At 45.9% G+C, this 23,521-nt stretch overlaps 2 protein-coding genes and 1 long non-coding RNA gene across 6 annotated transcripts in view; 1 reads left to right on the top strand and 2 right to left on the bottom strand.

Annotated features, from left to right (window-relative positions):
• The window catches only part of GRSF1 (G-rich RNA sequence binding factor 1), a 34,607-nt gene extending 12,888 nt beyond the window's left edge, over window positions 1-21,719 (bottom strand). Inside the window, exons 1-4 of one of the 3 annotated variants that reach the window (XM_053252176.1) lie at window positions 21,648-21,719; window positions 7,266-7,419; window positions 2,609-2,764; window positions 2,135-2,278 (exon numbers count right to left, since the gene is read on the bottom strand). In XM_053252176.1, coding sequence (XP_053108151.1) covers window positions 2,135-2,278; window positions 2,609-2,764; window positions 7,266-7,419; window positions 21,648-21,704 — 511 coding nt within the window. In that variant the 5' untranslated portion in view covers window positions 21,705-21,719. Of the gene's footprint in view, window positions 1-2,134; window positions 2,279-2,608; window positions 2,765-7,265; window positions 7,420-10,991; window positions 11,602-12,442; window positions 12,557-21,647 lie in introns of those variants that run through there. The other 2 variants (XM_053252174.1, XM_053252173.1) reach the window with 2 other exon arrangements.
• Window positions 13,089-20,875, bottom strand: LOC128326081 (uncharacterized). The gene is made up of 2 exons (XR_008307839.1): window positions 19,311-20,875; window positions 13,089-14,658 (listed from the first exon to the last, which is right to left on the bottom strand). It is a non-coding gene; the product is annotated as an uncharacterized LOC128326081 (long non-coding RNA).
• MOB1B (MOB kinase activator 1B) overlaps window positions 20,902-23,521 on the top strand; it is a 61,437-nt gene continuing 58,817 nt past the window's right edge. Inside the window, exon 1 of one of the 2 annotated variants that reach the window (XM_053252177.1) lies at window positions 20,902-21,186. In XM_053252177.1, coding sequence (XP_053108152.1) covers window positions 21,173-21,186 — 14 coding nt within the window. In that variant the 5' untranslated portion in view covers window positions 20,902-21,172. Of the gene's footprint in view, window positions 21,187-21,894; window positions 22,022-23,521 lie in introns of those variants that run through there. The other variant, XM_053252178.1, reaches the window with a different exon arrangement.

Genomic DNA, 23,521 nt, shown 5'->3' with positions numbered 1-23,521 from the left:
CTGACCATGTCAGCAAGCACATGGCCGCCACACCATTGGTGTGGTCACTCAGCATGGTGTTCCTGGTGGTCATGTGGGTGTTAATGCTGTGCACACTGCAGCCGTGCAGCTTTTTAGAATGGACAGCACCACAGTGGGTCGGTGGCAGATGAGCAGGTAAGACCTGCGTGCCCTTTAAAGCCACCGCTCGCCCCCCACCAAAATGATTTGGCTGTGGCAGCTTGAATCATTTCAGTGTAATGAGGCACCAAAACAATTCCGGCACATCCCTAATTCCAGGGACCTTAGATGTAGTCTGGCCCAAAGAATGGAGTCCAATGATGCTACCATCAGATCCAGTAAATGCGCTAGGGATACAAGGAGATTAAATTTTCGATGTTGGAGTGAATGAATCACATTTCGCATTTCTGAGGTAGGAAGAGGCAGTCCAGAGAGGTATCTGATGATGACCCCGAGGTGGAGAAGCTGCAAGGTTGGACAAAGATGACTCTTTGCCTTTACTAGGAAGCTGTGATTGTCCAGGGTCTGCAATGTGAACTCCAAGTCCTCGTGTGCTGCCTGGAGATTCGATTACTTCACCAGGAGATCATTCAAGTAAATGAAGATGTATATTCCGCATAGGCGGGCTATTAGGGGTGCTAGGACCTTCATGAAGATCCTTGGTACCAAGGAGAGGCTGAATGGAAGGGCTCTGTTCTGATAATGTTTGTCTGAACATTTAAAGCATAGTCTGGAGCAGCTAGTGGTTTGGATTGGCACATGAAGGTAGGCCACCATGAGATCTATGGATGCCATGAGGTCCATGTAGTGAAGAGATTCTGCAATCAATCAAGAGATGTTGGATGGCTGCCAGAAGGCCCGAGCGTTTGATAGGAGAGTGAGACAACGAGTGGAGTGGCTGATTTTGGCAGGGGTGGCTAGACCCACTGAGAACTGCCTGCACTTGAGGTCCAGGAAGAAGACATGGCGTCTGGAGCGCCAAGATAGTGGGCTGGGCCATAAATGCCTAGCGAGGCACTGCAGGGCTCTTTCACAGGCTGAGGTTGTAAGCTGGCGACTGGGGCCTGCTGCTAGAAGTCCCCCTGGAAAGTTTTGTTGGCTGAGGGGGTGGGGTGGGGGACAGTGGTAAGGGCCTAGTGGCATTCGGTGTGCTCCGAGATGGACCCGGCTGTTCACCGTTTCCCCCAAGCGGCTTGTAAGGCACGCTGTGAAATGCTGTTTTTCCTTTAGGGACAAGGATATGCCTGATCTGCTTCCCAGAGGATTGCATCTCAGCCCCGAAAAGAGAAATGGGGGGATAGAGGCTGCAAAGGAGGGAAGACGGGATTGAGACAGTGCTCCCTCTAAGAGGGATTCCCAGATGTTGTTGACTACAACTCCCACAATCCCTAAGCGAAATTCATCGCAGCTGGGGATTCTGGGAGTTGTAGTCAACAACATCTGGGAATCCATCTTAGACTGAACACTGGATAGAGATCAAAAGCTTTTTTAAAAAGAAGATGAAAAAATGTGTTAAGTAAATAAGTAAGGTAAAACATAAAAGAAAAAAGTGTAAATACACAGAGAGGGAGGTGGGAGGGGAAAAGGCAATCAACAGCTATAGAGAAAAGGCTCGAATTGGAAGAGAGGGGCTGTCTCTGGAGCGAGATGCAGGACTAGAAAGAACTGGGTCAGGCCATCCTTCCCAGCCTCTTATAGCTTTCAGCTTATTTTCATAAGTCCTGCCTCTGGAGCATGTGGTAAAGATAACCCATACAAGATGTCCTCAACCAGAAGCAGAGAACAGGGTTACCTACCCGGCGAGTGAGATGGAGAGTTTCCGCATTTTCTTCTGTGGATATTATTACTACTATTCTTTGAAACACTACAACCTTTCTGTTTAAATATGTTGTTATTGATTATATATCACATTGTAACACCTCCACTATTTTTCACCAATCCTACCTAAATGTGTTTCAGTGCTGTCTCGTTGAAGCAAATTCTTCCTGCCCAACTAAGAATCCCCAGCTGACATGCATATACCCCCAAATTAGGCTACTTGGTTCCATCTCTCTCTCCCTCACACACACCCCTACACCTTCATCCTGTGCTCACAATCACTAGCTCACAGCATCACCACTCCACACACAGTCACCTGAGAAGAACTCAGAAATATCCATTTCAGTGCAACTGTAGGGAAGGCCTCTCAGCCGTACCACTCCGTCATTTGTGACAGAAGTTGAGCTGGACTGCAGGCTCTTCATGATGGCATCAACATCCTCATTATGAATTTCAAAAACTGAAAGAAATAATAAGCGCAATAAGCAAGAGCAGTTCACATTTCATTGACATAAATGTTGTAACTACAGTGCAGTATTCCCTGCTACACTAACCAATTAACCTAAGAACTAATGGCATTGGAAATGCAAGACACACCATGGCTAGCAGAGACGATCAAATGGAGAGAGGACTTTTTCCTAGTGCAAGTAAAATTATCTCATCCTGAAATTTCACCTTCTTTTGTTCCACTCCCTGTCATTTGTATGCTTTCTGTATTTTTAGAAGCTTCTTTGCTTGTGGCACTATGAAGAAGGGCAGGTTCTAAAAATCAGGTGAAATCTGAACATACCTTCCACATACCGCTGGCCCAAATATCTCCGGTGCTTCTCCAAGGCATTCTGCACATCCTGTTCAGACTCCAATTCGACCAAAGCGTCTCCTCTTCGTTTGCCATCTCGGTTTAAGAGGAAGTGTATGCCGTTCACTCCATTTCGAATCTTGCTGCCTAGATAGTTATCAAGCACAAAACAGAGATGAGGAACATCATACACCTGCCTTTCCAATTATGCCATTGTAGATCAGCTGCAAAAGGACATGTTGACATTTCATAATATTTTAGTAAAGCAATGTAAACTTGCTTGTGAGAGGACCTCCCAAAGCCAATATTCTGGCAGTGCCCCCAATAATTCCATTACCAAGACCAATTGGTTCAGTGCAGGAATTAATGTGAAAATGTAGTTTGGGAGTATTTCTGGATCCAAACCTCTCCCTGGTGTGTCAGGTTGAGGCTGTGGCCAGAAGTGCTTTTTATCAGCTTCAACTGATACACCAGCTAGGTCCATTTGAGATAAGCAACCTTAAAGTAATGGTGTTGCTAACCTCCAGGCTTGACTACTGTAATGCGCTCTATGTTGGGCTGCCTTTGAATGCGGTCTGGAAACTATAACTGGTGCAGAATACAGTAGCCAGGTTGGTCTCTGGGGAAACCCAAAGAGACCATATTACTCCTATTCTAAAAGAACTTCACTGACTACAGATATGTTTCTGGGTGAAATAGAAAGTGCTGGTTATTACCTATAAAGTCCTTAACAGCCTGGGCCCATGGTATTTAAAAAAGCACCTCTTTTGTCATGAGCCCTACTGAGATAATCAGGAGAGGTCCGTTTACAGTTGCCACTGGCTCGCTTAGTGGTAACACAGAACTGGGCCTTCTCTACGGTTGGCCCAGGACCTTGGAACGCGATCCCGGTCAGAATAAGAACTTCCCCATCTCTGGCTGCCTTTATTTATTTATTACATTTATAAACCGCCCCATCCAAAGGCTCTAGGCGGTATCTAAATACATAAATTTAAGAAAGCTCTCAAGATACACTTGTTTCTTCAGGCTTTTAGTTAGAAATTTTTCTATATATTAACTACTTTAGTTTTTTTTAAATTTAATTTTATGTCAAACTGTCTAGAGAGATTTTATATTAGGCATTTTCTAACTAATAAAATAAATAAAATTACAGTTTGTAATGTGTAACCACCATATATACATATGCATGACATGCAGTGAAAAATCAACATGTTGGATCGTCATACAATGAAGACTTACCAGAAGCTTAATATTAGTTCCTACAAGTGAGTTACTTCTGTGATAAAAGATGGCAGTAATAACAATCTTTATAATTAGCATTTACGTAGCACTTTTAGTGTATTCAAAGCACTTTCCACAAATTACCTCATTAATTCCCACAACTCAGTAAGGGAGCTCAGTACCATCATCTCCATATTGTAGATGGGAGAGCAGAGGCTGAGCAAGAGAGGCTTACCTAAGGGCACTCAGGAACTCATGAGTGCGGCAAGGTATCAACTAGTTCACTCTTTCAGCTGCCATTTTATAGGAAGCACCTGACACCTGTGTGATGCTCTCTGACTTCCTTCAAATCCCTCCTCTAAATGTACCTTATCTGTAAAGCTGCAGACCCCAGTCCTCCTTGGTACCCCTACTTTACTGTAATCAAGCTTGTCTTGGGAACCTAGCACAGCTGTGGGGACAATCCTCTCAAGCCTTATCCAACACTGCAGTTCAGTATAACTTCAGAGACAAGACACCACCCCACCTCAAGGGAGGAAGGACAAGGTCATGGCAACCACACATTTTTGTTGGCTACCAAGACTTGTGGACCCCTGCTTTGAACACCTCAGATTAATAACTAATACAGGGATGCCAAAAACAGAATTAGGGTTTTTGCCCCACATCTGTGTGGGTGTCTTTATTATTTTCAGTACTAGATCGAGCAAACTTACTGAGAGCTAAAGGCTACTGGATGCAGCCATGCTGGCCCAGACATCAAATATGTGGAAGGCACTTTGGTGAAACTCATACATAGTTCATTATATGTGGCAGTTAAACACATGTATTTTACCGTGTGCTCATATGCCGAGAGGTCAATCCCCAATGCAGCAACGTGCAGTAAAATATATACAGTATATGTGATTGTATAGCTCTGCCTGAGCTCTGAAAATTGAGATCAGGCAATTTCCTAAATGAAAGAAGTTTCTGCAAAGGAAAAGCAAGCCCTCTTATAAAATCAAACAGAAGCACACAGACAAAAGGAAGGCTCACAGGATGAGTTGGAAAGGGCCCACTGAGTCATAAAGGGAAGTGTTGTGACCAAGACAGCATTCAGTAGTGCTGGCCTGTGTGCTAGGGATGTCCATGGAACCGGCGGAGTGGGAGGGAGATGGCTTTAAAGGTGGGGGAGGATGCACACTGGTGCACGATTCTTTAAAAGCCTGTCGGGGCAGCAGCGTACCTCCCTGCTACCCTGTTCCAACATTTACCGGATGCAACCAGCAGCAGTAGCTGTGACTGTGCGTGTAGCGCACAGTCGGAGCTACTACTTTCAGTTACATCCAGTAAACGTCGGAACGGGGCAGCAGGGAGGTACGCCGCTGCCCTGACGGGCTTTTAGGGAATCATACACCAGCGGGGGAAATGTGGCGGGGGGGGGAGTGCATCCTCCCCCTCCCTTAAAGCCACCCCCCCCCGCTGTTGAATCTTCAAGCCGGCCAGGGTTCAAACCAATTCAGAGGCCCATAAAAGGGCCTCCCCAATCAGTTCGTGCACATCTGTAGTTGAGGAATATGGTCTGTAGTTTAGGAAAATGGGCCTCGTGGTTCCATTTTGATTTGAGCCTCCAAATCTCTCTGGCAGTGCATAAGCAGCTGTTTCCTTGAGGCTGCTGCTATAACTCATCCTCAATTGGCCTTAAGTGTTTAGAACTGAGGATGCTTCTAAGCATAGCCCTTCCTGGGAGGAAACCATCAAAGCCTTCTAACACCTCCCTAAGCAAGGTCATCTGTTCCACCAAGATCTAAACCTTTGACAAACTGCTCTACAGCAGCCACTTGAATAAATCAGGATGATCCAGTTCAGAATGTCATTGTGCAGTGTCTGTTTTATTGTCAGCAACTATATCAATATGACTTTTTGCAAGCCTGTACTTCTGTTGTTCTCCCAGAAATCTGAAGCTTCTTGCTGTACCATAAGGCTGAACATAACGACCTGATCCTGAGCTGAGCACTGCATGCTCCGTGCCTCATCCTAATGGGATCCTGATTTCCAGTTAGCCTTGTTCCTGCAGGGTGTTTCCTGACAGCAAACAGGCAGTGGCTGGGTTCCAAATTTACAAAGAGGATCCCCAACAGATTCCTATTGTACCTTTTGCTGAAAGCCTCCAAGACACAGGATTCTACAGCTTCCCCGAAGTCTGCTTTTAACTTCCTTTATCCCATTTTAAGATTATAAACCAGAATCCAGCATGCCCACGTTGCTGCAACCCTATTGTTCTGCTGAACATCCAGCCTAAAGAAGGGTCCTGGAGAACCCAAAAGCTTAGTGCTCACTACTTTTATGTTGGTCACAACAAAGGTATGGCCTTAGTTTGGCATATAGATTTTTTTAACAACACACAATGGATCGACATGGCTGCCTACAACTTTTGTGTCCGGCTTCTGCTTGGATGCAGAAGATTCCACGTTCCCCCCCTGACATCTTCAAGGCAGGGCTGAGAGACTCCTGCCTGCAATCTTGGAGAAGCTACTGCCAGTCTGTGTAGAGGACAATACTGAGCTAGATGGACCAATGGTCTGACTCAGTATATGGCAACTTCCTATGTTCCCTAAGCACTTTTGCAGGTCTGAACTGCCCTTATATATAGCTAAAATATTCTTCATGGTGTTTATACCAGCTTTGCTTTCCTATATTTAACATCCTTGCTTCTTCTCAGGTGAAAGATTATTTTCACAGCTCCTCTTTTCAACCTGGGCACTACCGAGATGCTTCAAAGTCCCGCTGCTCCAAAGGGTCAAGTCCAGAATGAGGCCATCTGGTTGATCAGCCAACAACCTCCAATGTTAGAACTTCAAGAATTCAACAAATCCATCCAGCTGCAGAATTAGGAATTCAACTCGTTGGCAAACCTGTTTACAACTATTGCTTTTAAAGATGCTCTTCCAAGGTACACTGAATTATTTAATATATGCACTATATTTATAAAGCATTATTCAACCATGATTAATTGTTTTAGCTAGTGAATGTCTATAGGCAAAGTATGACCCAATGTTAAATAGACTTTTATAGGCTGTAAACAAGAAAATAAATAGTTCCACAAAAATGCAGTAATCAATACCATCCCAAACAGGTTCACTTATGTACATGCATACACCCTGTCATTATCTCAGGATGGAAATTCAGAGCTGAGCTATGCTTTCGTTAGCCAAAACTTCTGAACAATCCAATTCAGCATAAGTGCTCCAAGTCAGTATAATCAGCCCTAGAGAAACATCACTTCCGTTCATCTAAATGAATACCTATGCCCAGAATTTTACAGCCTGATCTGACCTATCTTTACTTAGAAGCAAGTCCTTCTGATTTCAATGAGACTTGCTTCTAGATAAACATGCTTAGGGTTGCAGCTTTAGAAACATCCAAGCAGGCAAATCCCAGAAATAGTTACCTGCAAAGAAGTTGAGAACATCTTCCTCAGTACAGGAGTAAGGCAGACCTTGGGCACGAATAAGATATACATCATCTTCCTCGGTTGACTTGGCTGGAGATGGCTCATATTCTGAGAGAGGAGGATACTCATCTGGAAATGGAGTACTGGGTTCCTTCAAAGAAAAAAAAAAAGCTTCACTGTTATAACTGTAACCAAACACACCTGTCTGTAACTGCTTGACACATGAAAAAATGCCCCATTGGAGTGCACAGCTAGGACCATAGAAAGTATACCTGGAAAAGGCATTTCTCTGGGAAACCTACATGCAATACAGAAAGCCAGTAATCACAATCCTTGCTGATCTCACAACAGTCCCTATTAGCAATGTGGACAAGACAGGCACCAGAATGGGCCGAGGTGCCCTGTGTATGTACCCTTCAGGAATCAGAGTGCACACCTGATCCTCTGATAAGGCCCTGAGGAACTTTATTTATTTAATTGCATTTCTAGACTGCCCCATCCAAAGGCTCTGGGCAGTGCACAACAATTTTTTTTTTAAAATAAAAAATAAAAACCATTTAAAAACACACTGCCTAAAATAATATAAAAACAATTTTTAAAAAATTCAGAGCCATTTAAAACCAATTAAAATACTTAAATTAAAAACCCTTGAAAGGCCAAGCCAAACAAGTAAGCTTTTAGGGCACTTAAAGGCCAACAACGAGCCTAAATTACAGCTATCTGCTGGGAAGACATTCCATAGGCCAGGAGCAGCAACAGAGAAGACCCAGCTGCTAGCTGCCACCAGATGTACCGGTGGTAACTGGAGATGGACTTCTCCAGATGACCGCAACGTGCAATGGGGATCATGCAGAAGAAGGTGCTCTCTAAGGTAGCCCTTAGAGACTAAGGTAGTCCTAAGTGTCACTAGTTTTTACCTTGGGTTTTTTTAGCACAAAAGGTGAAAACCTATTTTAGCACAAAAGGTGAAAACCTATCAGATCAGGCTGTAAACCTAACCTAACTGGGAAAACAAAAGGAGTCTGTTTTAGCTACATACTTTGCATGTGGTCAACACATGGAGTATCTATTCGGCAATAATCTTCACATTAAACCTGCCTCATATAATGGAACTTGGATTCCATTCAGCCACATTCAGAAGCTTCTTCTCTCTTGCTTTGTCTGACCCAGTAACACAAATAGGTAACATTGTCAACCTTATCTCAGAACCACACAGTAGTTGTTTTTTAAAGCAGGTTTTTGAACAGAATGAAGGATTGTAAGCATACTGGGATTCCACATCATAATCACATCCCAATATTATTAACAAGATTCAACTTCAGATACAGGAAAGAGAACATCTGTCCTTATCGACCTTGTTGCCATTTCTTTTACAAGGTGACCCACAGCAAGAAGAGACGAGACACAGCAGGCAGAAAACAGTTCAAATCCTTAGAGTTGAGAGCAAATAGATTTTTAGAAGGAAGGAATAGCTTGGTTGAAGACCTCAAGAGAGTTTAGTTTAAAGGTTCTCCTGGAGAGGACAAGGTCAGCTGGCAAAAGCAGTATGACCAATACATTGTTTTTTCCTAAAGACTTCGACATGCATTCACTGAGTCTGGAGAGATCTTCCAGTCCTCTAAATGTCAAGGGGGAAAAGGAAACAATCGATCGCCTTCACTTAGATCTCAGGGCCTCCTACACATCTAAGGGCAATAGGACCAGAAGTCTCCCGCCTCCCCTGGTCAAGTTATTATTATCAGAATGATCATGGCAGGAAGAGACCGAAGGCTCCTTCACACTCACATCGAGTATAACAGTCTTGTGCTTTAATCTGGCATAACTAGCATTTCTATGTTCCATATTCACAATCACCAAAGTGGATCAGAATTCATGCTTCACCCATAAGCATACACTGAAGGGGAAGAACAAATTTGACTATCAGTACCACATTAAGTGGGTACCCGAATGTTTGCAACCAAGGCCTAAGGTTAGTCAAGAAAAAGCACAAGAGATGCCCTGGGTATTAGAGAAAGAGTATTGCAACCCATTCCTGGAATAGGTTGATTAGTGCTAAAGATTTCACACCAAAAGAACTGAGGGAAAGAGGAGTATAAGAGGAGGTTTCTTTGAAGTACTGAATATGTGGACAAAGTGTTGGGCTATATTAAAGGAGGAACAGCAAACAATCTGTAGAGTGCATCCAACCTAGGGAGGTGGGAAGAGCTGGGATGGACACTTCAGGCAAAAGGGCAGCAATGCACTCACCAGTACTACCCTTAGACTTAATAACCTGATACCCCCGTATCAGATCACTACATTTCTGAGGTTTTCCTCCAAGCACCTTCATTTTGCACAGGGTGCCTGTTAGGCAAAAAATATCATCCTATGCATCAAGCAAATCACCACTTTTCATCCAGCAGATTGTTGCACACAGATAAGGGAATGCCTGAAAGTCTTCCATGATATTGCAGATGTTTCTGAGAGGTGTTTCCTGTACAGTAATTTCCAGATGTTGCCGACTATAACTCCCAGCATCCCCAGCTGCAATGCCCTTTGGTTGGGGATTGCAGGAGCTGTAGTCAACAACATCAGGGAATCCCCATTACAAGTAACACTGCTTCTGGCATGTCTTCTTGTTGTGCCACAGGTGCAACTCTTTGTTGAACCCAATAAGGGGAAGTAGCAGGGGCAGAACGGGGAACCGAGACAGAAGCCCAAGACCAGTGCCAACCAGGCAGAAGGCTACACAGCACTCAGGCTCCCTCCCAGTGCCAAGAAGTTGCCCCAAAGTCACAGCATTATTAAATTAGCACACTTCAGTCAAGGTGAGTTGGGTTAAAGAAAGAAGTAACAGCACAGCCAGGAGCACCGGGCCACTGAGCGGTTTATCTAGCAGGATATCAGCCCTCTCCCCTGACTGAAGAAGTTGGTCATCCAGTGTTCCCTCTAACAGGGATTCCCAGATGTTGTTGACTATAATCCCCAGAATCCCCAGCTGCAATGGCTTTTGCTTGGGGATTATAGGAGTTGTAGTTAACAACATCTGGGAATCCCTGTTAGAGGGAACACTGTATTGAAGCAAGAAGTTTCTTCTGAAATACAGCTTGGTCAGTCATGGATAAGATGAGCTTCTGCAGAGATTCTAGGAGAAGCAAGAGTAGCTGGAAAAAATAAATATCCATGTAAGAGCTGGTGGAAGAGGAAAACTCTGGAAGAATCACAACACTCTCTCCTGAAGAACTGTACAAGGCATTCCCACTCTAAGCCCCTTCAATGAAGGGAGCCTTCTTCATCAATTTAAGCTGGAAAGGGAAAAGAAGAGTTAGCGGCATATAAGAATGGGAGAGATCTGGATTCGAATCCCCTCTCCACCACCAAGCTCGGTGGGTTAGCCACTCACCCTCCCAGGTAGCCTACCTCACTGGGTTGTGATGCAAATGAAAGTGCACCATGCCTTATATGCTGTCCCAGAAGAATACAAATGTAACATAAATTAGTGAGCCACATACAAATATATCCCTCCCTCCTTAGAAAAACCAACAACAAATGCAGGACACCTCAGAGATTGAACAAGTAAAGAGAGAATACTCCCCCCCCCCGGTTCATTTGTGGGGAAAGGGTTAGGGATGGGGTGCAGTTAGGTGCAGCTCTAGAAAGGGGTCAAGAAAGGCACCCCAGAGACTTCTGATATATGGGGCGTGGGGGGGAGGCTCCTCGCCCCCCCCCCGGCCCGAGTCCCACCTGGCTGTAGCATCTCCCCGCGAGGGCCGGCGACAGCAGCGAGCCCCGCAAGGAGCCGAAGCCAGGCACCGGCCCGGCGGAGCTGGCGAACCCCCGGCTCTGCGTGGCTGCCCCGAGTAGCAGCAAGAGGCGGCGGCGGCCGGAGAGGCCGAAGGCGTTGGAGCGCGCGGCGGAGGCGGCGGAGATGGCGGGGCGCAGCGGCGGGAGGCAGGCCGCGCCTGTCTGGCGGCAGCTGCTACAGCTACAGCCGCAGCCCCGGAGCAGCGCGCCCAGCACCCAGCGCGTCCCGGCCATGGGAGACGGAGGAGGCCCCGTCGCCGTCGTGGTCGTCGCCGTCGTCACTTCAGCCGCTACCGACGACCGAGCGAGGAGGGCCTCAGGCACATGCGCGGCGGCGGCCTGCTGCGGAGCCACGGCGGGCAGGGAGGAGGAGCTGCTGCTGCGTCAGGAGGAAGAGGAGGAGGCCTCCCAGAGACGCGCTCCTCCTCGGGCTCTCGCGTTCTTCCGAGTCCGACCCGCCCCTCACGTGAGGCCGAGGGCTGCGGGGCGGAAGGAGGCCCCGCTCTGGCCGCCTGCTGGAGAGGCCGCTGCGGCGGGAAGCAGCTGCCCAACAACAACAACGAGACTCTGTTGCCCCTGCTAACTGGGCAAAGAAGCGCCCAGTGATTCTCTCTTTATTGAGCAGGGGGAGAGCAACTGGCCCTATCCAGCCCCAGCACAGCAACCCTCCAGTGGCTGTTGCTGGTGTCCAGCTTGTGTTTCTTTTTAGATTGTGAGCCCTTTGGGGACAGGGAGCCATCTTATTTATTCGTTATTTCTCTGTGTAAACCGCCCCGAGCCATTTTTAGAAAGGCGGTGTAGAGATCGAATAAATAATAATTATATATGTATATGAATGTTTGTGTGTGGGGAAAAAGTCATACTTCGCGATGGCCTTCTAAGTTCTGCATACACAAGCCTCCTGCCTCCTGAAATTTGGCAATGGAATTTACTGAAATGATTGGGGGGGGGGTCGTTTTTTTTAATCAATTGTGAATGTCATACTTCCCGATTACCTACCTATACCAACTTTTGCATGAGCCGAAGGCACCTCTTTTTGCCCTGAAATTGCTGGGGAAATGTTCGATTAATTTTGGGTGGGTTTTTTTTAAAGCAGAAATCCTGAATAGTGTTATTGTAACTGTTGTTCTCAACAGATTTTTAACACTCAATAAGGTCAATAATTGCAAAACAACATAATGCCCAATAAAATCCGTTCAGCTTTCATCTCTGTATTTTGCAGGTGTTTGCAGAGATTTACAAAATGCAGGGCCTGTTTGACCAGAGATGGTGGTTGTATAGACATGAATGTCTGCGCCAATAACACTGTTGTCTGTCTGCAATCTCTCTTTTATTTATTACACTCTTAGGCTGCAATCCTATACACACCTATTGAACTCAATAAGACTTACTTGTGGTAGATATGTATAGGATTCCATTATTGGAGCAGCTTTCTTACAGTGCTCAGTGCTCATAAGGTCAGGCCTTCAGTAACAAAACTTCATCGTGCATTATCAGACATTTCCCTGAGGAAAAAATGGCTTTCATGAACAGTCTTTAATATTACATGTCATTAACATGCTTTAATATTAATATGCATGACCTCATATCTATCTATTATTTTATTGCCGGGTGGCATACTTACTACAGTCCTGCCAGATTAATCTTTTCTTTTTTTGTGATCAGGTTACTAACTTAGTGGATTTTGGAAATGCTGTGGGTGTAAGTCTAGGACCTTTTCTATTCCTTTGACAGCAGCTTCTCCATTTCCCAGCATTCTTTGATCATAGCATGAGTACCCTATGCATGCTTTCTCACAGAAGCCTCTGGGGCAGCTATCCAGGTTGGAAATTTTGCCTGGCAGCCAGCATTGTTCCCTGACTAAAATTACTTGAATATTTCTCCTCTGGCCAAGTGGCTTCCTGGTTAGCTGCTGTGTGTGTGTGAATGGGTGGTGGTGGTATACATAGGTCAATGGACTCTGTCTGATCATTGTTGGATTAGTACATACATTTCCATATTATCCTCCACATTACTACCGTTCACTCATGGCAAAAAGATGGTCCAAGGTGTTTTTTAATGTCCCATGTCAAAACTATCTCAAATCAAGGCAACATTGCTTTGTGAGTCATTCTAGGAAATGTTTGAGAACATCCCTGATCTAGGTGTCACAGATACAAATTTTTAAACAAAGTTCACTGCTATGGCTGCTAAAAAGGAAAACTACATACAGTATTACAATAACTTTCATCCCAAGTCTTGGAAAAAAGTTTCCAAGCATGTGGTGCATTTCTGTAGCATCTATATTGGTTGCATATGCGGTTTTCCTTTAACCAGATATTATTTCCTTCTTTTCAGAGTGGGAGAGTATGTCCCAAATCCGTTATTACATGTTGACCTCCCCCCACCTCATATGAGTTTGCTTAAACAATTTAAACTTAATTGCTCCACAAAGCCTGAAAAGAAAATTAAGATGATACCCCAAGTTTTGTAAACTTTCAGCTTCATGACCATTCCAAAGTGCCTTTATTAGTAGAGTTAATAACCACAACTGACAGATCTAATTTACATGTCTTAACAGTTTGGAGTTATATAACATAATGCATGGCAAGCCTAGAGTAAGCACCTTAAGTGACCTATAGTCCTTTTAAATAACACAATATTACAGCAATAGGAACAAAATATAATGAATATAATTAAAGTTATACTAGCTGGGCTGGGCGCAGAGCATCTGTGCCTCTAGTTCTCCCCCATCCCCCTGCCCCTGTCGTTCCCCTCGCCCAACCGGTGCTCCTGCCTTGTGGCCAGCAGGTGGGCCAGAGAGGGAGGCTGTGCTGCCCTCTCCACCGCCCCCCATAGCTTCTCGCCCCCGCCGGAGTTCCTGCCTTTTGGCTGGCAGGCGGGCCAGAGAAGGAGGCTGCGCCACCCTTTCTGCCTCCCGCTAGTTTGAGGCAGTATACAAATTAGATATAGCTCATAACTGAAATGCAAAATATTCTAAGCAGGTGAATGGAATGAAGAGGAACTGCCCCAAGCACCCACATTTCCCCTGTGATTCCTGTTGACTCATTTTATGTACTTTCCCCTCTTAAGTGTACATTCCATCCCTAAGCACACTTATTTGGAGATTCTTTAACTGGGAAATAATTTCAAGAAAGGGTCTGACATCCTGACTAAATGACTTGATGGATGTCACATTGAAATTAATAGGCCTAATTACATTGTTCTATTAATTTCAGTGGAACATCCATCAAGTAATTTTGTCAGGATGTCAGCCAGTATGTTTAGGAGTGTAGCATAAGGCCAAAAATTGTAATGTCCTTATGAGACAGGTTGCCAAATCAGGGATTTTTCATTCTTCATATCTCTGCACTGATACACATTATTTCTGTTTATAGATGTTATGGGTAACATGCGGATTATTCATCTACAAAACAACAGTAGAATGATCTGTCATTATATGGGTCAGTTACAGCCTATAAACCCAAAATAAAAATTAAAAAATCTAAAACTTGCCCACTCCCTCACTCCGAAAACAACGTGAAAGAAAAACCTTATAACCTAGTATGGGCCAGCATCTTCATTCTTTGTCTTGAACGATTTTTTCCCCTATTGTTCTTGGTGAGACCTTAAGGAGAAAAGGATTGTATCAATTCTTTTACCATCAGGATTGTATTAACTGTATTCCCCCCCCCCCCAAATAGACCTTTTTTCTGTCATTGGTTTCTTGCCATATTTGTACATTACTTGTACTATGTCAGTTTTTGTTTTCCCCCAAAACATTTTTTTCTTAACGGGGAGAGTTAAGATGCCTCCTTGACTATATACAGAGTACATGTATGGGTTTCCTTTGTGTCTTTTTAGTTGTGGGTGTCTTTTTATTGGGGAATTGTTATTTATTGGGGAATAGTTAGGGCTGTTATCCAACAGCAACATGTACAAGGGACTGCTTTTGACCCAAGCACCAGATCCATATATAAAATGATGAGCACAAAAGAGAGTCTTCCCAGTGTGTAGAGATTTGGTTTTCTTACCTCGTTCGTTTCTCCATATCCTTATTGTCAGGACTGAAGCTCTTTTGAGCAAGTGCCTAATCCAGGAGCATGAAGAGAGCCAATCAATTCCGGGCAAATGCAGAACAGCAAGTTTAACTCTGGAAGAACTACTCTGTGCTTAGCTGGCTATCTCCATTCTTCTGATAATAATAATATTATTACTGGGTGGTATCCAAATTTTTGGCACAGTGGTGCATGGTAAATGGAAGGAGAATTCCACTTGTGCAAGGATTCCTTCCTTGTGGAAGTACATCTGTCCTTCCATTCATGTAAGGAGTTTTTGCTGATGACATGATGCTGTGCAAACATTTGGATGTTGCCCATTAAGAATATTTATATACTGCTTTCCAACAAAAATGTTCTCAGAGCAGTCTACATAGCAGGAGAAATGAGAAGATGGTTCCTTGTCCCAAAGGGGCTCGCAATCTAAAAAGAAGCACAAGGGAGACACCAGCAGGTGAGTATCAGAGATGCTATGCTGAGATGAAGAGGGGGACTTGCTATCCCTACAAAATAGAAGAGAGCACTTGGATTTTTGGGAGAATTCATCTATTTATTAAAATTTATTGTATACCACGTCCTCCAAAGACTCTAGGTGGTGAACAATAACTAGAGAGAGAGAGAGAGCACGCAAAAGCCTGGTGGAAAAGGTAGGAGAGGAGAGCTGGTCTTGTGGCAGCAAGCATGATTTGTCCCCTTAGCTAAGCAGGGTCTGCCCTGGTTGCATATTGAAGGGAGACTAGAAGTGTGAGCACTGTAAGGTATTCCCCTTGGGATGGAGCTGCTCTGGGAAGAGCATCTAGGCTCCAAATTCCCTCCCTGGCATCATCTCCAAGATAGGGCTGAGAGAGATTCCTGCCTGCAACCTTGGAGAAGCTGCTGCCGGTCTGTGAAGACAATACTGAGCTAGATAGACCAATGGTCTGACTCAGTATATGGCAGCTTCCTGCGTTCCTGTGTCTTAAGGAGGGCCTTAAAAGCCACTAAGGAGGGGGCTGAATGAATCCAGGGGGGAAGTGTGTTCCAAAGAGGAGGGGTGACCACAGAGAAGGCCTTCCTAGGGGCTTAGGCACCATACACTACACCATTGCCAGGGACACTAAGGAGGGCCAACTGAGAAGACTTCACAGGACAGGATACAAGTGGCTGAGAGAGAGGCAATCCCTGAGATATATTGGTGCTAAGCCCACAAGGGTTTTGGTGAGAACCAGCACTTTAAATTGGACCTGGACGTCAACAAACAACCAGTGCAGCGACCATACAAAAGGTGTAACACTATCTAATCTACGGCCGCCCATGAGGAGGTGGGCCGCTGCATTCTGGACTAGTTGAAGCTTCTGAATAGTTTTCAAAAGCAACCCTAGGTAGAGCGTGTTACAGTAATCGAGGCGAGAGGTAACAAAGGCATGAGTCACTGTTGCCAGGATGTTGGAAAGCCAATACAGGAACTGAACTTGGGTGGCAAGAGTATAGTGACAAGGAGGCAAATAGGGGCATTGTCTCCCCAAATGAAAATTCTGATTCCCCGAATGAAATTTCCTTTCAGTTCTCAAACTCCCAAGCTTAGGCATCTATTGGGAGGGGTGGGGCAAGGTTAATTGGTCATATCAAGGAAATGTGAACAGGGCCAGATTATGACATGCTGAGGCCCTAAGCTATTGTCAGGCTTAAAAGGCGGGCCCCATAGCATGACAAAATGGGTTGGCAGTCCCATCCCAGTACATTACATCACCACCCCTCGCCATCACTGGCGTAGCTGGAGCATGGGAGGCTTGTGTTTGCACCCTAGTTCATAGGCCCCAAGGGTCAAGAAATGTTGGTTCTGTTCACCAGCCAGATGAAACAAATTTATTTATCGAACTATGTTGGTACATTACTCGGCAGGATTTTTTCCGCTCATCAGGCATTTTTCACTCATCACAGACTAGTGGATTTCCTGAGCCCTGCGCCCACACACCTCTGCTGCCTCTTTCCCTTTCTATCTTCTCCTCTGCCCGATGCGCACTGTTTGCAAACAGTGGGAGCAGGAAGCATTTGCAAACAGTGCACGTGGCACAGAGGAAAAGGAGAAGAGGGGGAAAGGAGGCACATGGGGCAGAAGAGGAGAGAGAAAAGGATGAGGCTGACATGGGAACGAGAGGTGGCAGCAAGCAAGTGGATGGAAGCAGAGACAGGCAGGCAGCAGAGGTGTCAGCAGGAGCAGCCAGGTGCCCAGAGGGTGGAGGGGTCCATGTTCAAGGGACACTGTTGAAGTGTTCAAGGGGGACACCCTTGAACACCGGTAGCTCTGCTCCCGCTCCCCATACTGCTCACGGTTACAGCAGTGTTCATCTGAAGAGGCAAACACTGCCTGTAACCATGATGGTGGACATTAGTCTAAACCAGGCCCTGCCCTAATAAAATGTCGATATAACTTAGTTATTTCTGCTCAGATTTATAAACTCAATATGATAAATAATTGTGTAGCCATATGATTATATTTTTGCCCTTTCAGAATGATGATGTCTGTTTCAGAGCCTCCCTCCCCTCCTTTTTATTTTTCAACCAATTATGTAAAACTCAAAAAGTTTTAGTATTCAGAGGCCCTTCATAATGTGAGGTCCCAAGCTGTAGCTTACTTAGTTTATGCCTAAATCTGGCAGTGAATGTGAACACAGATAGCAAATACAAGGGGGAAAAAGTGTGAGCAGTCTTAAGCATCTAACTTTGAAGTCAGAGGAATTTCAATTCATGCCAAGTCCTGAACAAACAAGGAAATAACCAAAATTTGTAAATGGCAGAGTCAAAATACTGCAGCCCTCACAACAGCTGTGGTTGCTGATGTCTTAACTGCAGGTATTTGTTAAGCACCATTAGCACCCCCTTCGGTGCTAATAACTATAATAAAATAACAATAAAATAACAACAATAAAAGGGGATAGCCTATGACATATTTGGTGTCTATCAAATGGGCTTTACAGCAGTGCTACATGTAAGTGTAAAATGAAGTGGAAATATGTCTGGAGAAATAGGATTCATCCTATTGGGATTAATTGGGACAGGAAACAAACTGGAAGATGATTACAAAAAGACAGGAAACACAGATGGGAACTGGGTCCATTCAAATGAGTAGGTGTGGACACAAATCTTGATGGATGAAGGAGGCGTTGGCAAACAAAATAATCCTTCCCCCTCTTTCAGGAGCCCTGCCAGCAGGATGCAATGACAGAAATTCAAAAGCTGCAGATTTTTTTGACATGGAGATGCACCGAAGTGCGTGGGGGGGGGGCGTGGGTGAGAAGCAGTACATGCTGGGTTTCTGCTATGCATAAGATGAAGGCCCAGGAAGAATAGAAACTCTGACTGAAAATAATTAATTTTATTATTTTATTACTAGTATGTTAAAGCCCGTTTTAAATATGGGCTCTAGTTATGGCGCTCCTGCCCCCCCCCCCGCCGCCATTCCCCTCTTCGCCGCCCGTCCGGCCGCCCTCCCTCCCAGCTGCTTTTTTCCACCCATCCCCCACGTTTAAGGGCCAAATTGGCCCATTCACTCACCCCCGGCCGCAGCGAGCCAAAAAAGGGGCCTGACGGGGCCAGAGCGCCGCCGCCTCACCCGTACTTCCGCGGCCGCGGCCATCAGGGCCACTCAGCCCGCCGCTGCCTCACCCGCACTTCCCGTAGGGTGGCAGCCGCCGCCATCGAGGCCAGTTGCCCCGCCGCGGCCGCCGCCGCCTTGCCAGCACTCTATTCCCGTTGGCGGCGGACGCTTTTCTGAGGCCGCCGCTTCTGGGCCCCAACATGGCCGCCCGTGTCTGGGCGGCCGTATCTTTTTGTCCCGATCTGGGCATGCGCTCTGCGCATGCCCAGAACAGGCCAAAAAGACACGGGCGCACGGGATCACGCCGTAGCCTTTTATTATATATAGGATAAAATATTTATCGAAGGGGGTGACCTTTACTTTCTGCTAGACAAGATGAAATACCGAATAAAGACGGGGCTTTTGGGCAGGTGGTTGATGCTGAGGGCAATACCTTATGTTACAAAACCTATTTAATGCACAAAACCAGGATTTTAAAATAAACTTATAGATATGTAAGCAAAGCAAACGTTTTGGTGTAAAACACCATCACCAGGGCTCCTTTCGGCATACCAGCTGGTAAAACTTCAAGCCTTAAATACAGCAGCCAAACTGCAAGTAGAAACAAATGAAAAGAGAGGGAAGAAAACAGGCAAACCTATTAACCTTTTCAGTGACCAATATATCTCATAGCTTCTTTCATCTCATCCTTTACACTAATATGGGGTGGCTGCTGCTCTCTAAACATTGCTTCTTGATTCTTACACCTTATGAAATGCCCTTCTACCGCCAATATGGACCCTTTTGTTTGTGTTACTTCTCTCCTTGATGTTTTCCTCTCATGTGTCAATTATTGTGCTCCATATCAGCCAAAAGCTCTTGATTGATTGATTGATTGATTAAGTGCCATCAAGTAGGTGTTGACTCTTAGCGACCACATAGATTCTCTCTAGGATGATTTGTCTTCAATTTGGCCTTTCAGATCTCTCAGTGATGCATTCATTGCTGTCGTGATCGAGTCCATCCACCTCGCTGCTGGTCGATCTCTTCTCTTTCCTTCAACTCTTCCCAGCATTGTGGACTTCTCAAGGGAGCTGGATCTTTGCATAATGTGTCCAAAGTATGATAGTTTGAGGCTGGTGATTTGTGCCTTGAGTGAAAGTTCTGGACTGATTTGTTCTAGGATCAATTTGTTTGTTTTCCTGGCTGTCCATGGTATCTTCAAAATTCTTCTCCAGCACCAAAGTTCAAAAGTGTCAATACTTGTTCTATCTTGCTTCTTCAAAGTCTAGCTTTCACATCCATAGTGTGTCATGGGAAAAACCATTGTCCGAACGATTCTAATATTTGTGTAGACACACATTTAAACATCCTTTCCAAAGCCCTCATTGCAACCCTATCAAGTGCTAGTCTGCGGCATATTTCTTGACTGCTGGATCCTTTACTGTTGATGGGTTGATCCTAAAAGGCAGAAGCTATCCACCACTTCAATGTCTTCGTTATTCATGCTTTTAATTAGATATTGTTTTAATTGTTTTAATAGTTTTAACATTTTAAATTTTAATTGTTGAAATGTTATAATCTTTTTATTGTTTTGCTGTAAACCGCCCAGAGAACTTGGGCAGTATAAAAATGTGTCAAATAAATAAATAAATATGAGGCTGGTTGCTGTACCCATTGTCATTAGTTTAATCTTCTTTGCATTTAGCATTTACTTAGGCCAACTTCAAAATGAAAAGGAGATGATGAGACAATCTTCAAGAACTGCGCAAAGGGGAGTAGTAGATGAGTATGGAAAAAAGACAAAAGATTTGTCAACGACACGCTACGGTCTGAATTTAAAAAAAAATCATGGAAAAATACATCCAAGTCGTATTTTTTGCTGCTTCTATTTTAACGTGTTGTGTCGCTGACAGACTCAACCGGGCAAGGCCTGTCCCCTTGGGCCGGAAACAATCCCATTGATGTGAATGAGAATCTTATCCCAAATAGAAATTCTCTCTTCAGGTCAGCGACATGTTGTTGTTTCTTTACCTTGCTTTGGAGATATTGGCGGGCTCCCTTGTTTGTGCTTGGCCCGTTTCGTTTCCCTGACACCTTTGTTTTCTGGGGCCGGCCTTCCTCCTGCCCCCCATACAAAACGCGCGGCACGTCCCACCCCCCAGCCCGCACTGAGACTGCCTCCCACGATCACCTCGCCCGCCCCATTTCCTCCCATTTTTAAGCGTTATTGAAGAAGAACAATCCTGCCGGTCGGTTTCGGGGGCGGGCGTCGTCGGGACAGGCTTGAGGAGGCCCGAGGAGGAGCCGCGGAACCCCAGCGCGCGGGGAGGCGGGAAACGCGCCGCCGAGGAGGAGACTGGCGGCCGCTGCTGCTGCTGGCTCCCTCAGTCCCCGCCCCGCGGCGCCCCGTCTGCTGCTCTCCCTCCTTCCTCCTGCTGCTCTGCTGCTGCCGGGGCCGCCTGCCTGCCATTGGGAGCGAGCCGTGCTGAGGCAGCCGCTGCTGGTCCCGCTCCGACGTCGCCGCCATGAGCTTCTTGTTGTAAGTGCGGGCTGCGCGGGGGTGGGCTCCTCCGCGTGGCGGCTCCTGCCGCCGCCGCGGCCCAGTTCCCGCCTGGCGGCTCGGGTTGCCCAGCAGTGGCTGGCTGACACCCAGCCAGTCTCCTCCGGCAGCCGGCCGTGCCGGGCCCTGGCTGGCGAGCACCGGAAGCCCCTGCCGGGCGGGCCCCCTCGCCCTCCGCCTCAGGTGCTCCCCTGGCCGAGGCCCGGAGGAAAGACGCTGCCCCCGCGGAGGGATCTGCGACCGGGCTTATTGCCTTCGGAGCAAGCCCGGCGGCTCCAGTCTCTCCCCGCCTGGCATCCTCCTTTGTGCCTCCTCCCCGCCATCCTCCTCCTCCGCCGTCTCCTTTCATGGCCGACCTTCCGCCCGGCACCTTCCCCCTGCCTGCCTGCCTGCCTGCCTTCTTCCCCCCTCGCCTCCCTTTCCCTTCTCGCCTTCCTTACCCTTGACCTCTCTCCCGTTTCTCTCTCTCTCCTTCGCTTTCCCTCTTGCACGTACATTTCCCCCCCTCTTCCTCCTCAGATCACTTCCTTATGGGGTGTCTTCTTCTTCCACTCCCCCCTCCCCCCCAGCTAAAATAGAGGAAGCGGTTTTGATGTTTTTGTGTCTTAGCTTGCTGGCTTCGCCTAAATGCACCGTCCTCTTACACTGCTGTTTCCCCTTGAGGGATCTCCGTGGTAAAATGGTGGTGGTGACAGGGTGGGGAGCCTCGAGACCCCTTTCTGGGTCTCAGTGGGGAAAGCATAGTTTTTGGGTGGTGTTGTTTTTTGCAGGATTCATCTGATGTGTTTTTCCCTCCTGCTGAAATGAGAAAAGGGTGGGTTGCCTGCCTATAAACTACCTCTTAGCTTAAAGTGTTGTGCTCCAGGACCGTCTTCGCTTTAAATCTTGTGTTCTATTCCAGGACCAAAGAGGAGCATGGGGGGGGGGGTGTTGTTGTTGCTGGGCAGCATTATCTGAATTGCCTCTAAACTGAAACCGACGAGGGTTGCATTGTTTAAGCCCCCTGAGGCGATCCATTTAATAAAAATGAAGGGGCGTTGTGATTTTGCTGGGGACCTATATGCGACCCTGTTTTTGTTTTGCTTAGACAGCCGCTTGGAGACTCCCTAGTGGCTTCTTTTTGTAGCCTTGGAATGAAATTGCATCCCTGGGCTTGCTCCTTCCCCAGCAATACAGGAGTCCTGCCATCAATCACCCCTTCTCCATAGTAGGCTCTTCCATCTCTTAAAAACCCGTTCCTTTCAAAAGACATCAGATCTCTCTCTCAAGTGGTGCTTGTGATTAAATAACATGGGGTTTTTTCAGCCACAAAAGTATCCAACTCTCCCCCCCCCCATGCAGGCTATCTGTGGATGCAGCTGGCTGTGTTATGTAGGGGACTAGACATCTTGGATAATATCTCTGAGAAATTCCTTTCCTCCTTTTGTAATCTTGCCATTGACCCCAGCCGTGAAGTTGCATTATTCTTGTTTTTCTTGATACTTTAAAAAAAATGCTGTGGTGGGAGCAAACTTGTGATTTGATTTTAAAAACAAGACTTTAAAATGCTATGTATCTAAATTTAGAAGTTGATTGCATAGTACTTGACAGCCTTATAAGTCCCTCTAGGCCCTAGGGCATGTAGAGGACACACATTGTTTTGTAGTAGAAAATAAGCTTGCATTTTGGTCCTGCAGCTTACAGACGGTTAAAGTGTGCCATTGAGTCGGTGTTGACTCCTGGTGACCACAGAGCCCTGTGGTTGGCTTTGGTAGACTACGGGAGGGGTTTACCATTGCCTCCTCCCGCACAGTATGAGATGATGCCTTTCAGCTTCTGTATTGTTGCTGCCTGATATAGGTGTTCCCATAGTCTGGGAAACATACCAACAGGGATTCAGACCAGCAACCTCTGGCTTGCTAGTCAAGTAATTTCACCGCTGTGCCATTTGGTGGCTTACAGATGTGTAGGTGGCTGTTTATGGAGAGCCTTATGCTGAGGGGAAGAAAGTCCAAGTCTGGAAGGAAGGGGAGCCTTCTGTATAACTGGGAAAGGAGATATTCTCTTTCCCCCGCCCCCCCCCCCCCAATGTTAAACTTTGGAAAACAATATAAGATGTTTATGGAAATTTAATACAGGCTGCAATCCTATACAGTATATGCTTACTCTACAAGTCTTAATGAACTCAGGCAGACTTAACTTCTGATTAAGCATGCTTGGAATCAGCTTGTATTAAAACCATACAAAGATAAACACTTTTTGATGTTTATGGCCTGTATTTGGCTTTACAAAGTACAGACTATGGCCTGTATTAGTGCAAAGTATTTTAACTTGT

The sequence above is a fragment of the Hemicordylus capensis genome, chromosome 5, assembly GCF_027244095.1.
Source record: "Hemicordylus capensis ecotype Gifberg chromosome 5, rHemCap1.1.pri, whole genome shotgun sequence".
Taxonomy (NCBI): Eukaryota; Metazoa; Chordata; class Lepidosauria; order Squamata; family Cordylidae; genus Hemicordylus; species Hemicordylus capensis.
Note: the sequence above shows the minus strand (reverse complement) of the source record. Positions and strands in the feature narration are given on the sequence as shown.